General features: G+C 38.3%; 1 protein-coding gene across 2 annotated transcripts in view; it reads right to left on the reverse strand.

Moving 5' to 3' along the window:
• The window catches only part of nell2a (neural EGFL like 2a), a 141286-nt gene that overhangs the window by 84829 nt on the left and 40656 nt on the right, over positions 1-15801 (reverse strand). For both annotated transcript variants that reach the window (XM_022672327.2, XM_022672326.2), the window contains exons 9-12: positions 14846-14948; positions 6600-6691; positions 5758-5863; positions 3509-3637 (exon numbers count right to left, since the gene is read on the reverse strand). In XM_022672327.2, coding sequence (XP_022528048.1) covers positions 3509-3637; positions 5758-5863; positions 6600-6691; positions 14846-14948 — 430 coding nt within the window. The remainder of the gene's footprint in view (positions 1-3508; positions 3638-5757; positions 5864-6599; positions 6692-14845; positions 14949-15801) is intronic.

The following is a 15801-nucleotide window of genomic DNA, read 5'->3' on the forward strand; positions in this document are numbered from 1 at the left end:
AGGTGGTTACTATGATACTCCTAGGTATCCCAGGTTTTTGTGTTGGTAGGTGATTGCTAGGTGGTTTTAAAAGATAATTACTAAGAGGTTTTCATTAATTCCTAAGTGATTAATATGGTGTTGCAATGTGGTTGCTATGGTGTTTTATATTTTATCCCAGGTTTTTGCTACGGTGTTGCTAGGCAGTTTTTACGCACAGACTAGTTGGATGGTATAGTATCCAAAGTGGTTGCTAGGCTGCCTCCACACAGGTCATAGACTATGATATTGTTGGTTATTGCAGTGCTGTACTATTGTGGTTTATAGGTGATGGCTGTGGAGTTACAATATGGTTGCATTGTGGGTTCTATGATATCCCAGGTGGTTGCTATGGTGTTGCTTTTTTGGTTTATATCATCGCTGTCCTAAGAAAAACACATCTATTTTTGTCCATTTTTAGTTTACTGCATAATTTGAATAGATAAACTGTCCCTTACACTTTGCCAAAATTTCTTGATGAACGGACCAATAGAAACTCTTCAAAATTACCTGAAATTAACTCTTTTTACATTGACTTCTATTGATAGTTTCAAGTTTTTTTCTCTCTCCTGTAAAGTTGCTGTTTTGGACAGCGACGAGTGCTATGCACACAAGTTAATAGGGGTGTCACTATTTTGATATTTCATCGAAATCGATCGAAATTATGTCATGGTCTTGAGCATCGAAATCAAAAATAGGATTGACGATCCCTCCCGCAAATGGCGCAGCGCGCTACGCAAATGGTGCAGCACACTGTAGCTCAAAGAGCAGCCCTTTCTCCAGAGAATGTGGACATTCCCATCTTCTTAAAGAAAAATTTGAAAATATAAAAATAACTGTTGTTTTGTCTAGCCTCAAATATTTTAATAGTTTTGGTACCTTAAGGAGCATCTTTCTCTCAGATAAAGTTAATAATATATCTTTGTTAAAGAAAAAACTTGTCATTCTCAGGGACCGAAAAGGTCTTAAAGTCTTATTTTTCATGTTTAACTGTTATAGTAGGATAGAGTTCAGTTTGTTACGGCTCTAATTGTTCTATTATTTTGTACATGACTGTTCCTGTATTTTTATTATTTATTTTGTTATGTGAACACTGCTGCTACCAAAAAAAAGTCACTAGATTCCATTACAAATATATCTTAATTAAATTATTTAAATTTCACCATTAGTGCCTAATGTGGTGTATTACAGATCACTTCTATCACTTTTCATCACTTATATCAAGCCCACCTTTTGAAATAAGATATTGTAAATTTGATGAATCAAACCAAACTGGCATAGGCCTCTCTGCTGTAAAAAAAAAAAATAGAAACTGAAATAAAATTGAATTGAGGATTTAGAGAATCGTGACACCCCTACAAGTTAAGCACTTTTTCGCAAAATAGTTGCACTACTAAACTAAAATTAAATTGCATAATTTCTTCATAATACTTGGTAATGTGGAACATTGCCTTAATGACAGCCTCAATCCTATCAGAGATAAAGAAATAAAGAGTCTCCTCGGCAGTTTAGCTCAATCTTCCACAGTTTGGTACACATTCAGCTGAAATCAGTGCATACCTGCTGTTTCACCTGCTGTTCTGAACTGAGAACAGGGACTGAGGTCTGGTGATTTTGCTAGTCACACAAAATGCCCCAGTGTCCCATCAGGTCTGTTGAAGCAGTCAGACACACACACTCTAAAGTTGTCATCCAAGAATGTGAGGATGTCAGTGTTGTGGGACTGTATATGAAGCACAGAGTTAGCAGGAAAGTGGAGTAAAGTGGACAGGACATCTCAAAAGACCCCCAAAAGAGTGGAATAATACTTATCCGGCAGGATGGGAGCCGTTGTTAACACAAAGTAATGCATATCCAAGTATTAAAGGAGACATATAATCCTTTTTTTTTCACTTGGGTCTCGACTGCCCCCATAAACACTCCAAAGGTGAAAAAAAAAACATTAATCCAGTTGAAACAGTTTGGTGTCAGTAATCATTTTTTTTTGCTTTTTTGATAGGTTGGCCCCCCTTTTGTGACGCCACAATAAGGAAACGTGTATAACACAACCCTGGCACCACCACGCACCAGTCAACCCACACCAGACTGCCACCCACTAGATCTGTTAAAGAAATGCCATTTCTGACTGCTGGTTGAGAACTTCAGACAGTACGCAGCAGGATTATTAGAAGACTTCATCTGACGGAGGGATCTATAACAATTTAGGGTGGGTTGGAGGCAGGTCAGCAGGTAAAGAAGATGTAAGCACTTTTAAATGATGAGTGTTGCGCTTCTACAACAGAACTAGCTTGTTCCTGTTTTGCCATTTAGTATAAGCTAACACTAACGTTATATAAATGCTAAGCGCTAGCATGGGATGTGGCCAGCAACAGCTTATTCGCATAAAAGTGACAGAGCCCCTAAATGGCTCATTCTGAGAGGACCGGACCTAATAAGAATAGAGAGATCTGGTGAGATCTTCATGTGATTTTGTGCAATTGTATATAAATATATAATGTGTAAAAAAAATCCCCTTCAGAAAATGAATAGTAATTCTCTGGGGAGCTTTTCCTTTTTATATTATAACAAGACCTAAAAGTAAAAAAAAATGGCTAAGTAAGAGAAGGTTACAAGTTTGATCCCCTGGACCAGCAGAAACAGGTAATCTAAAGTGTAAAGAAACCACACTTTCCAATTTCCTCAACATTCACTGCTGAGTTAATCGTGAACAATGCGCTTCTCACCCTCAACTGCTCCTTAGGTGCTAAGGTGGCTGCCCACTGTTCCTCATGTGCATGGTTACTTTTCCAATTTACTGAAATGTGTGTGTGTGTGTGTGTGTGTGTGTGTGTGTGAAAGTGTGAGTGTTCACTACCACAGATTAACCATAGAACACTAACGCAGGGTGATTTTCACCCACACTATTTTTTCATGTGATTTTCATTATGTTGCTGCTGTCTGAGTTGTATGGGACTTTGGGTAGCTACAGGGCTCTCATTGATATCATTAATGTTATGGCTATGTTTTTCCCTCCTCCCATCTACTTTTTTTTTAAGAGCCATGCGTTCAGGTGATTTTCATCAGACGTTAGTGATAGAGAGTAACATATTTTATGGATATGATTTACCTGATGTTGGTGTTTGTGTGTCTGTGTAAATCAGGCGCTCACATGTTCCAGGAATGGGTGGACCAAAGACCAAGTTCCCAGCAGCATTATTTTTATTTGTTTTTTGTTTACCTGATTTTCCAATAATTCTTCTGCTTTTTCATAAGGTCATCTATGGTAACTTTTTTTTTATTTTATGTGATGTTGTTGTATGTTTTAAAATTAAAGAAGAGTTCCAAAGCTTATCATACAGTGTATACCCAAGGTTAGTGATGGTGTTACTAATTTTAACGTTAGTGTTCTAGGGTTAAAGGTTATACGTGTGAGTTGGTTGTCTATACTACTGTGTTAATATAATCACCATTATCTCTGTAGTTCTCACACTGATAATAAACATCAGCTCACCTTCACAGTACGCATTGTCTGGCCGAAGAGAGCGGAACCCCTCCTTGCAGCTGCAGCTCGCTCCGGCATCCAGATTCACACAGTCTGAGTGCTCCATGCAGGTGTTGCCTTCCGCACAGAAGTCATGGCCTTTAAAACCCAAAGAGAAATCCACTGTCAACCACTGTCACAGCTGAGTGCTTCAAAACTGGCTAAAAAAGCTGCTATAGACTGTTGACCTATTGAGGAGTTATTTCAAACAGATAAAGTCTCCTCTCGGCTTTACAGTCAGTGAAAAAGGCAGTAAAGTAGATGATCTAAGCATTCACAGAAGAGCTGGAGTACATATTGAACACTGACATTTAAGCTTTGATTTTTTTTTTCTCTATTCAATTTTAAGAGCTTATAATGTGGCAGACTGCATCAAGCCTAATAGGGTGATGTAATTATAGCACATTAGCGATATTATAATTGGAACAGATTGTCATGAATTAATAACACATGTCGATCTGTTTTCTTTTGATCTCTTATTGCAGCATTCAGGATATTTTTTGTCGTCTGCCCACACAAAACAAGATCACACTAGAGTCTTCAGCTCTACTCCATGTCTGTATACATACCGGTACAGTCCTTATCAAAAAAAAAAAACATGGTTACATTTAATCTGATCGTAGCCCAACCTTTTCTGAACTAAAACTCAATAAAATGTGCTGTTCCATCAGGACAATGTCCAATCGCATACCACTGCTCAAGTGCCTGCTTTGAAGATACAGATACTATGCTGCTATGGCCAGGCGCATCTTCAGAGCTATCCCCGATTAAAAATATGTGGGATGCATTTAGACATACTATGCACATCCCCACCAGCACAACAAAATCAGCAGGAACTGTGTGAATTTTCACACTACATAGGATAAATTATCACAGGACAACTTTAGAAATTAGGAACCTCTACAACTCCACTCTGGCATGTTGTGTCATATGTTACATAAGCATTACACACCACAAAGTTTCATTTAGGACAGGGGTGTCCAAACTTTTTTTGTTGGGGGCCACAGACTCTATAATAAAACAAATAATAAAATATACTACTTTAAATAATATATTTTCCTGATAACTTTCATTTACACAACATTTTACTTGACTTACTATCTTTGACAGTGTTGTGTAAACTAAGATTTTTCAAATTGATGTTTCATTTCATGATGTTTCTTAATATTAAACTCCTTAATTACGGCAACTTTTAGACTCTTTAGACTCTGGCCTGTTTTTCTGCGCTAAAACTGAGCACCCGCTCCGCCTTTAGACTCTTTGGCCCGATTTTCTGCACTAAAACTGCGCACCCTCTCCGCTTTTAGACTCGTTGGCCCGATTTTCTGCACTAAAACTGCGCACCCTCTCCGCTTTTAGACTCGTTGGCCCGTTTTTCTGAGCTAAAACTGTGCAGCCTCTCCACCTTTAGACTCTTTGGCCCGATTTTCTGCGCTAAAACTGCGCAGCCTCTCCGCCTTTAGGCCCGTTTCTGACACCTAGCGTTCAAACTTTGAATCTCACATTATAAAATCCTGATTAACAGCGGGCCAACTTTCATTCTATTTCTAAAATACCTCGTGGGCCGCTCCAAAAAAGGAAATGGACCGCAAATGGCCCGCGGGCCGTAGTTTGGACACCCCTGATTTAGGACGTGTCAGTATGACTTTGCTATCGTAACGATTCAATACGCCTTGCGTGGCTCGATACACGCAAAATGCATGTACTAATTATTTTAATTAATCACAGCTTGTTTTGGGATTAATATATTAAAAAAAACAATCAGTGTGTCATTTGCCTTTAAGAAGCAGGTGTGCTCTAATTTTGGCCGATTGCTATTTTAGCGGCGCAGCGCTTCTGTTTTACTCAACAGAGAAAACTAATGTTCATGCTGTGAAGGTGTGCGAGAAAGTCATTTAAAGGAACAGCAATGGTATTTTGTTTTGTATTCTATTTATTGTTGATGCAAACAACAGGTTTAAACACAGAACATTTGACAGCTGACTGTTGTCAGGGTTTTAGTCAGTAAGTGGCGCACCTGAGTTTACCGCTGCAAAATAGCAATACACCAGAAATTAACCTAAACACACCTCACTTCCAGACCTCCTACCACACCCATCAGCATGGATAACATTTATCTTTCTTTCGCATAGCATTACAGTTCAACACTGCTCTCTAAGTACAACTTTTTCTTTGAAGGTGAGAGTAAGAAGAAGGACAGTGCCATAGAACTGACTCACCTCTGCACACTTTGCAGCACCTGTCAGAAACAGTCAGCTGCTCTGCCTCAGGACATTTGAGCTCGGGGCACTCGTCGCTGTTCTGGACTTTGTGCATGGTGCGGCCCTGGGGACACAAACATCACAACAGACTGAGCTGCAGGTCTTGCAGGTCTTGGTAGAGAAGAACTGAATGCAGTGATGAGAACATGCAAATCACAGCTGTTATTCTGCAATTCATGTGAACGTGGGCAGTAGTGGATTAGTGGTTAGAGCACTAGAGAGTTATTGATCACTGGGTTATGGGTTCAATCCCCAGGTCTGCTAAGCTGCCACTGCTGGGCCTTTGAGCCAGACCTTTAACATTTCTGCTCCAGTGGATCCACAGCTGACCTTGTGCTCTGACCTCAGTTTTTTTTCAAAGCTGGGTTACAATTCTGAGCAAATGGTGAAATAAAGGCACAAATTAACAAGATACTGTTCCGTGTAATTTGGCAGGTTTTTATTTGAACCATTTGTCATGGAATCAATTCAAGCATTATAAAGAGCAGCTGGTGTTTTCAAATGGTGTGGAAAATTGAAACATTTTAAAGATCACAGGGAAAAAATCTGCAAAGAAATATCATGAAAGCTGACCAAGAAAAATGCAGTATATCAAATATACACTGCATTTTCATTTTCATGACATCTGACAGATACTCCTATTCAGAGGAATTTATATATATAAGTAACTTATATAACTTATTCATGCTCTGAAGATATGACATGCTCGAAAGCAGTGTTTGGACCTTACTTTGTACTGTGTGGTGTTTTCACCATCTGACAGATGCTCGATTTATATAAAGGTTATATAAGATTCTCACCCTGCATTCATAGAGTAGGCACAGTCCAGTGGGGTGATGCACAGCTCTTTTGTCTCCCTCCACCAACTCTTGTCCAGTAAACAGACACATAGCTGCACAGACACAAACATACAAACACAAGAACATTTGATTTGATTTATTTATTTAGGTAACAAGGACAATAAATCTTTATTAACAGCATTATTTCATCATGTAAATGTGTTAGATTTAACAAAATGGCTCATTTTCATCTGCAGCCCTATGCAGGTTGATGGTATAATAATGGTTGACAGTCTCACACAACACAGTTGGAGTAATTATAATAAAACACACACAAGTTACCTGAAACAGAGCGTACAACATAATCAAACACCATGTTGACAAATCTGTGTGCTCAATAACCATGACATTAGACTTCTGCAATAAAATCTAACAGCTATTAACCCTTTTACTTCAGCTAGGAGAGAATTCTGATCATGTGATGCACTTGAGGAAAAAGGAGTTTGGCCAAAGGCGCTTTTCCCTAATAGAATAATGCAGTCACCTGTAGTATAGAACCTGGTCTGCCTACTTGTGGCTTTACACACATAGTCTTTTAGAACTAAAGTTTCTAAATCATTTAGAAATTTAAAGACCAATACTGAATTAAAAAACTTAACCAGATTTTCCCAGTTAAAGAGACCATACTTAGCTAAAATATTACATTAATGTTTATGATGTGACTTCTTATCTAGAACTTACAAGGCTAGTTTGAATACCATCTCAACCAGCTTAAGATTAGTCTGACAGGTTTGCAACTTGTTTGGCTTGTTTAACTTAAATTAATTCTATTAAAATATTTAACTTTCTTCAAGTTCTAAAAAAATCATTTAGAGCATTTGTTTGCAAAAAATAAGAAATAGCTGAATTAATTAGACCTCAAATAAAGCAAAGAAAACAAGTTTATATTCATAAAGTTTTAAGAATTCAGAAATCAATGGTTGGTGGATTGATAAGTTCTCCTCCACCAGTTGTAAACACTGCTTTTGGACAACTTTATGCCACTCCTGGTGCACAAATTCAAGCAGTTCAGCTTGGTTTGATGGCTTGTGATCATCCATCTACTTCTTGATTATATTCTAGAGGTTTTCAATTTGGTAAAATCAAAGAAACTCATCATTTTTAAGTCTCTTTTTTCCAGAGCTGTATATGTATATTTTATTCCAAACTATTTTGAAACACTTATTATTGGTCCACTCATTTTGAAAACACAATATAAATAAACAACTCACGACTCACATTATGTCAAACTGAACTGTAAAAAAAAAAAAAAAAAACGAAAACGAAAAGTCAAGCAACAACATGCTGACACAAACTGACTCACTATATAAATCAGCTTCTACCAGCCTGCCTGTGAGCAAAACTGATCTGAGTACGCTACAGTTTTCCACATCACTGAGGATATTCTGCCAAATAAATTGGGCTACAAAACAGTTTTTTCACTAAAATGACAGACAGAAACTGGTATTGTCCCACGGAAGCTAATGAATGCTGCACTGACCTGTGAGATATGTGTTGGGTCTCCTGCATTTAATGAGAATGTGATTTCTGCGTAGAGTAAATTGCCTGTTTGCACCAATAGCTTTGGTCTCAAAAGTATCCACATTCATTACTCATGTAGAAGTATATATACTAGGGTTTAAAACTTAAGCTTTTAACTCAAGTAACAGTGTAACAGTTTTGGTTTCAAAACTACTTTTAGTAGTTAGTTTTAGTAGTTTTAGTAGGCTTACTCCAAAATTCATGTTGACTTGCCATGAGCACACTGGTCAACGTTCAGCCTCACTCATAAGCAAACACCTCACAACTTATACACGTGTGGCCGCTTCCAAGGTCCTAAAGGAATAATTTACCACCCAGAACTTCGTTTGACCTGGCATCAGTCCAACAAAAGCTGCAGAAAGATTTTTCCTTGGTTTCTAACAGCCTTCTTATCAACTTCACTCTGACAACACATTCATATACATTCATATACAGTAGCTGGGCATCACACACACACACACACAATCATTCTGCTCAGGGGGTTCTAAGAAAGGAGAAGGGCCAGGCAGTAGAGACAATGACAAGAAATGTCATGTGCAAGAAATCTTCTTCTTTAATAAGGCATTAGTTGTAATTAGTGCTGTCAAGCGATTAAACTGATTTAATTAATTACATGCTCTGTGAAGGCATAGACTTAAAAGCTCCTAGTAATGATCAGTATTTAGTAACATGATGTAAAGTGATGTAATTATTGTGTATCTCTTAGAACCCTAGACCAATTTTATAGTTTATTGCTAAAGATTATTTCCAGGAGATTCTAAGCTCATCAAATACGTCTTGAAGTGTAACTATACTCTAAAACATTTTACAATAATAGCTGAAATACAGCTCTGGAAAAATTAAGAGACAACTTCAGGTTCTGAATCACTTTCTCTGATTTTGCTATTTATAGATATATGTTTGAGTAATATGAACATTATTGTTTTATTTTATAAACTTTTTAAAAACTACAGACAACATTTCTTCCAAATTCCAAAAAAAAGCCATTTAAAGTATTTATTAGCAGAAAATGAGAAATGAAAACAAGTTCATATTCAAAAAGTTTTAAGTTTAGAAATATTTGAATTATCATGGTTCATGCATCTTGACATGTTCTCCTCCACCAGTCTTGTACACTGTTTTTGGATAACTTTATGCTGCTCCTGGTGCAAAAATTCAAGCAGTTCAGCTTGGGTGGCTGTCTTGTGATCATCCATCTTCCTCTTGATTATATTCCAGATGTTTTCAATTTGGTAAAATCAAAGAAACTCATAATTTTTAAGTGGTCTCTTATTTGTTTTCCAGAGCTGTATGTTTCTCTGTAATAATAAAATATACCAGCCCTGCTTAAATGCTTAAAAGTGAGATTCAAATATTAAGAGATTTAGATATTTGACCATATTCTGATTAAAGGTTTACTAAGTAAAGCCCAAATTAAATTAAAAGCTGGATGTTCTTTACAATTACTCATTGAGGTGTTTGGCCAGGTGACTTTATGTTAGATTGTTGTGTTTTATGCAGAGAACAATTTATGAAAGTGCCATTTTCAAATGCAAAATGTAAGTAAAGCAGAAAATGTGTTTAGAATGTTGGAAACTTAAGAAGAGGTTATACCGGTTGTGTCAGTTTAAAAAATTGTGCTATGCATGTCATATTAGTGTGTTAGCAGTTACAAATCGTAATACAGTAGAATAGTGAAGAGTACAGGAATGTGAGAAAACTGAAGCAATTTGCTGTGATTTGCAGTGAAGTGAAGATTCATCCTGGAAGAAACAACACCTTGTTTTCTATTTTGCGCAAATGAAACACCTGGCAACAAAACCCCTCACAAATCTACATAAGCATCACATTAAGAACAACTGACATTAGTTGTTGCTAAAAGACTAACAACACTAATAAACCAGCACCAGCCCCCCCCCCCCCCCCCCCCACACACACACGTCCCAAAACTGCTTTTTTTAAATGAACAAAGTACCTCAAAGCAAAGCAGTACCAGCATATTGTGACAGCAATTATAATTCAAAACACAGCAAACATCATTTGCTGAGATGCTTCACTTCTCATAAGCATGAAAACGAATTAACTTCTACTGGCGGGGATGTTGTTGTACGTGTGCGTGTATGTGTGTGTGTGTATGTGTGTTTGCCTGTGATAGGAGGAGAGTGTTGATAAGAGGACGGTTTAAAAGGGAAAGCTCTTTAGTGGAGTCCCGTCATTCTGAACACAAAGCTCCCCTAATTAGCCTCCTGTTTGTCTTCATGTGCAAGACACGGAGGGCTGCGATACACCACAGCGATAGCAGGAGGGCATTAACTTGCAAAAGAGCTTATATAATACACCCTCAGTTTGAATGCGTGAGTGTGTGAGATCCAATAAAACCTTCAGAGAACCCCCCTCCTCTACTTTTTGAGCGTTCCTATGCTTGTTAACAACACAACTGAAATCCTGACGACTGAACCTACTGAATGGGAACAGAAACCATGAATCCCTGTAGTTACTTGGCTTTTGTTGCTACACATCATCATGAGTTTGTGCTGCAAAGGTTATTTTTTATATAAGTAAAGGAATGTGGAAAAACACCTCAAGAAACTGTCCAAATTAGTGCTTAAAAGTTTCTGCGTTTCCCCAGCAGAAACTCTGTGAAAGTGAATTTAAAAGAATCTACAGGTGCTGGTCAACGAATTAGAATAATTTGAAATAGTGCAATCATGAAATTCTTTGAATGCATTTTTTGTGCAGAAAGCAAATCAGGTGTTCACCGCACCTGTCCTACTCGTTAGACTAATCACAGAACTCGTTACCTGGAAAAAGATTTGCTCAGCTGAGCTTTCCAAAAGGCCCATTTAGGCCATTTAACTGTGACACTGTTGTTTTATTGAATTAGAATAATCGAGAAACCGTTTCATTGAATTAGAATAAATGCTCGAATTTTTGTTTTCTGTGAAGAGTGTTCACTTTGCAGTATAAAGTCAGGGTTGAGTAGAATTTCTAAGTTGTAAAATCAATCATGGGTAAGCAGCGCGACCTCTCAACCGGAATAGTGGCTCAAATTCAAGCCCTTCGCCAACAAGGCTTGACCCAAACTAAAATTGCTGAGCAGCTCGGCATCAGCCAGTCTTCCGTCTGCAAAGCTCTCAAGAAAAACTGCAGCAAGCGCACCAACTGTTCCGGCGTCCGAAAAACTTCTGCTCGCGACAACAAGCAGCTGAGAAAGATCGCAGTCAGCAACCGGTTCAAGTCCACTTCCGAGCTCACCGACTTGTGGAACAAGCAGACCGGCGCTGACGTCTCCAGATCAACCACTTACCGTCGTCTGCGCGAACTCGGCTTCAAATCTCGCGTTCCAGCAGTAAAACCGATGCTGAACAAGAAACAAATGGAGGAACGGCTGAAGTGGGCCAAAGAACACGGCGAGTGGACTGCTGAAGACTGGCAGAAAGTGGTCTTCAGTGACGAATCACGCTTCTGCATCTCCTTCGGTGACCAAGGTCCTCGTGTCTGGCGTCGTGGTGGCGAAACCTACAACCACGAGTGCGTGAAAAGATCCGTCAAGTTTCCCCAGAGCGTTATGGTCTGGGGATGCATGTCCGCTCGAGGTGTAGGGAAACTCTGCTTCCTCAAGAAGACTGTCAATGCTGCCGTATATCAAGATGTTCTAGAAACGTTCCTGATTCCGACTGTTGAGGAACAGTTCGGCGAAGAAGACTTCATATTTCAACAGGATCTTGCACCGGCTCATGCGGCAAAGTCGACCAAAGATTGGTTCACTAAAAAACAGCTTGAAGTTTTGGCATGGCCGGCCAACTCGCCTGACCTAAAAGTCATTGAAAACCTTTGGGCCATCGTCAAGCGGAAAATTCGAGACAGAAAGCCTACTACGCTGGACCAACTGAAGCAGAACATCGCCACTGCCTGGGAAGCTGTGAGTGCGGAAACTTGCGACAAGCTGGTCAAATCTATGCCGCGGAGACTTCAGGCAGTCATACAAGCCAAGGGGGCAGCCACAAAATACTGAGAAAGTGATGATTGTAATTATAATAAAAATTATTCTAATTCAATGAAACGGTTTCTCCATTATTCTAATTCAATAAAACAACAGTGTCACAGTTAAATGGCCTAAATGGGCCTTTTGGAAAGCTCAGCTGAGCAAATCTTTTTCCAGGTAACGAGTTCTGTGATTAGTCTAACGAGTAGGACAGGTGCGGTGAACACCTGATTTGCTTTCTGCACAAAAAATGCATTCAAAGAATTTCATGATTGCACTATTTCAAATTATTCTAATTCGTTGACCAGCACCTGTATATGACTCACACACAGTTTTTGTAGGTGTTAGTGGATGAAAACAAGAGATAAAATAAAGCATGCAGCATTAAAACAGCATTAATCCATTTTTAATTTTAAATTTTTTAACACTGACTCAAAACTGACATATGCAGAACATTACAGTGCTGTACTTTTATGTATGAAGGTATGCGGGTATGTGACTCCGCAAGTTTGGTAAATACTCTCTTTTTCAACTTTGGGGATTTAAATGTTTTTTTTTATAATAAAGGTGATCTGCAAAATAAACTTTGTCATACATTTTTATATTATACCAACAGTTTTCCATGCATGGTCAATTTTTTTTTTATATTATATGACATCTAAGCTCAGCTGTCTTGCGTCAGATTAGGTTGGCAGCAGTAAAAAAAAGGCAAAATGCAGAAGAGTTCTGCTGTTTGGAAGCATTTCAAATGAAACCATGAAAACACAAATGTAGTGCACCAAATATGAGCCTGTTTAACACCTGCTGTCACGTTCTCATCCTGCTCTGTGCCTGTCTGTTTTCCTTGCCATGTGCTTGCTTTCTCCTTGTCTCTGTCCCCGTCTTCAGTACTCCCACTGTTTATCTGTTACTCTGTCCCCTCGTTACCTGTCCCCAGGTGTTTCGTGTTTCCTGTTACTTCGGCGTAAATATAGTCCCTCTGCTGTTCCTTGTCTCAGTTAATGTCTTGTTTTTGTTAGTTTATTCCTTGATGTTTTTTTTATCTGCTTTTGTGTTTATTTTTGCCTCTCCCTTGCTGCTGCAACATGACACCTGCTGTTAACATGCATTCCGTTACTATATAGTTTTTGGATATACTTTGACCAGATTCCAGACCAGTTTACACTTACACCAGTTTACACACGTTCCTTTTTACTTTCAATAAAAAACAGTATGAACAACAGTTTCCTATCAAAAATATCTTGCTCTAGGAGATGATGGGGTTGTACATTGTGGTAAAACAATAGATGGTTTTCACATCCCGGGAATGAACCTATTAAAACACTTGACAGACTATTTAAACTGCAAGGAACTCCCACAACAGTACTGCTCTCATCTATAGTATACACAGGTTCATACACATGCACAAACTTTCAAACTCACAAGAGAGAGACTAACAGTAACATCCACAATAATGACTACTCGACTAATCGCTTTATTCAGATTTTTTTTTTTTTTTTTTTTGCCTGACAAAATCTTTGGGTTCTGGCCACTTAAAGCCCATTCAAGTGCACTTTTTTCACCAGGCTGACTCCCAACCAACCAACAAAGCTTTGAATATTTACTTGTAACCTGTGCTGAATCTTCAGAGCCTCAAAAATTGTGTTCATTACAGCCCTGTAACATAAAATGACGATATTTTTTCATCTGTATCATTAGCTGTGTATTTGCCTGAGAAAATCTTTTTGTGTCTATGTTGACACAATCCTTTTAATTTGTATGAGTAAAGCAAAACTTGTGGTGAATCTCCTTTAGAGAAATAAAAAAAACACTGGTTATGTGCAGCTAATAATGTTAGCCAGCTAACACAGGTAGTGACTAATGAACTCATGGAATGTCATTAGAAAAAACTTATCCAACATCAAATTCACTAGACTATTCTTACAGCAGCGAGTCTTTATAAGTATTATGTTTTTTTACTGCATGATTAGGAATCTCAATGATGTACTGAGCAACACCACATATCGGGTTATAATGGTAACACTAAAAGAGATTTCAGAGATGTGCTTTGTTTTTATGATCGGGAATAAATAAATTCAGTGCTGTTGTGTACAACTCTTACCCACTAGAGATGGTGTCACTTGAATCTTGACTTACACCCCTTTAAAGCTTATTCAGACAGGTTGTTTATCAGGCAAAACATTAAATCAGAAAGAAGAGTGGGCTTGGCTTTATCCAAGGATAAAATAGGAATTAATATTATGCTGGCAGATATGGGCTAAGGGGCTAGCATCTAACGCTCCATGAATATGAAGACAAAGTGCTTAAGCTAAGTGAAACCAATATCAGGAAGATCCCCCATTAGACCAAGCCGTTTAAATTCAAGTTTACATTTGCATATTCCCCAGAGGGCTGTATTTTATTGCCTGCTACTAAATAATTTATTCGGATATGTATATGTACTGGATGACACCTCAGGAGACATGGTGAGCATGTAGCTAAGCAACGGAGAGATGTGGTCAGTTGTCAGGCAACCCTGTGGGGGCGAGCAATGAAAAGCACTGCTACAATATCTGTAGTGTATGTGTTTGTGAGTGAGTGAATGTGTGTATAAGTGTGTTTGTGTTGTGTGGGAGTGTGAGGGAAGAAAAAGACAACTTTGGCAGAGAGGAGAGGATGTGCACATGCCTGAGAGGTGTTTCTGTATGTATGTATGTGTGTGTGAGTGTGTGTGTCTACTCACGCTGACATTTCTTGCAACACTCTCCTGCCACATAGGCAGGGACTGAACCATCCGGACACTCCAGGGGAGGACACACAATGGTTTCACACTGAACCGTCCCGTTCTGAAAAGAAAGAATGAAGAGCACATCACTCAAATATTCAACGCTCAAAGCCGAGCCAGAATCTATAAGATCAATGAATACACTTGCCAGGAATGTGGGGGGCAGAACCTTTCTTTCTTGCCAAAAGACCTCATAGAATAGATGTGATAGCTCAATCAATGATACTTTAATTAAAACAAGGGATGCACAATCATTTTCCACTAAAATGGGAATCGTCCAAGAATGGAAAAGGCTGATTTCTACTTTAAACTTTAGTTAAACAATCAACAAATGGACTCCTCCAGCAAATAACCATATATCAACCATACAGCTCTGTAAAAAAAATAGAGACCACTTATAAATGATGAGTTTCTTTGATTTTACCAAATTAAAAACCTCTGGAATATAATCAAGAGGAAGATGGATGCTCACAAGAGATCAAACCAAGCTGAACAGCTTGAATATTTGCACCAGGAGTGGCATAAAATTATCCAAAAGCAGTGTGTAAGACTGGTGGAGGAGAACATGCCAAGATGCATAAAAACTGTGATTATAAACCAGGGTTATTCCACCAAATATTGATTTCTGAACTCTTAAAACTTTATAATATGAACTTGTTTTCTTTGTATTATTTGAGGTCTGAAAGCTCTGAATCTTTTTTGTAATTTCAGACATTTCTCATTTTTTGCTTGATTGATGTTATAGTGTGGTTTGTAGTTGTTGCAGATGTGGGGCTACAGTGTTACAAAAGGCTGGTGGAATGAAAACACAGGCAGAAATCTGAAACAAAACCGTTTTTTTTTTTTGTTCTTCAAAGTGAGGAGAAATCATGGTACCTGTTAATGTATTTACGTTCATTTCCATCTCCTCTAAA

The sequence above is a fragment of the Astyanax mexicanus genome, chromosome 2 (assembly GCF_023375975.1).
Source record: "Astyanax mexicanus isolate ESR-SI-001 chromosome 2, AstMex3_surface, whole genome shotgun sequence".
NCBI lineage: Eukaryota > Metazoa > Chordata > Actinopteri > Characiformes > Acestrorhamphidae > Astyanax > Astyanax mexicanus.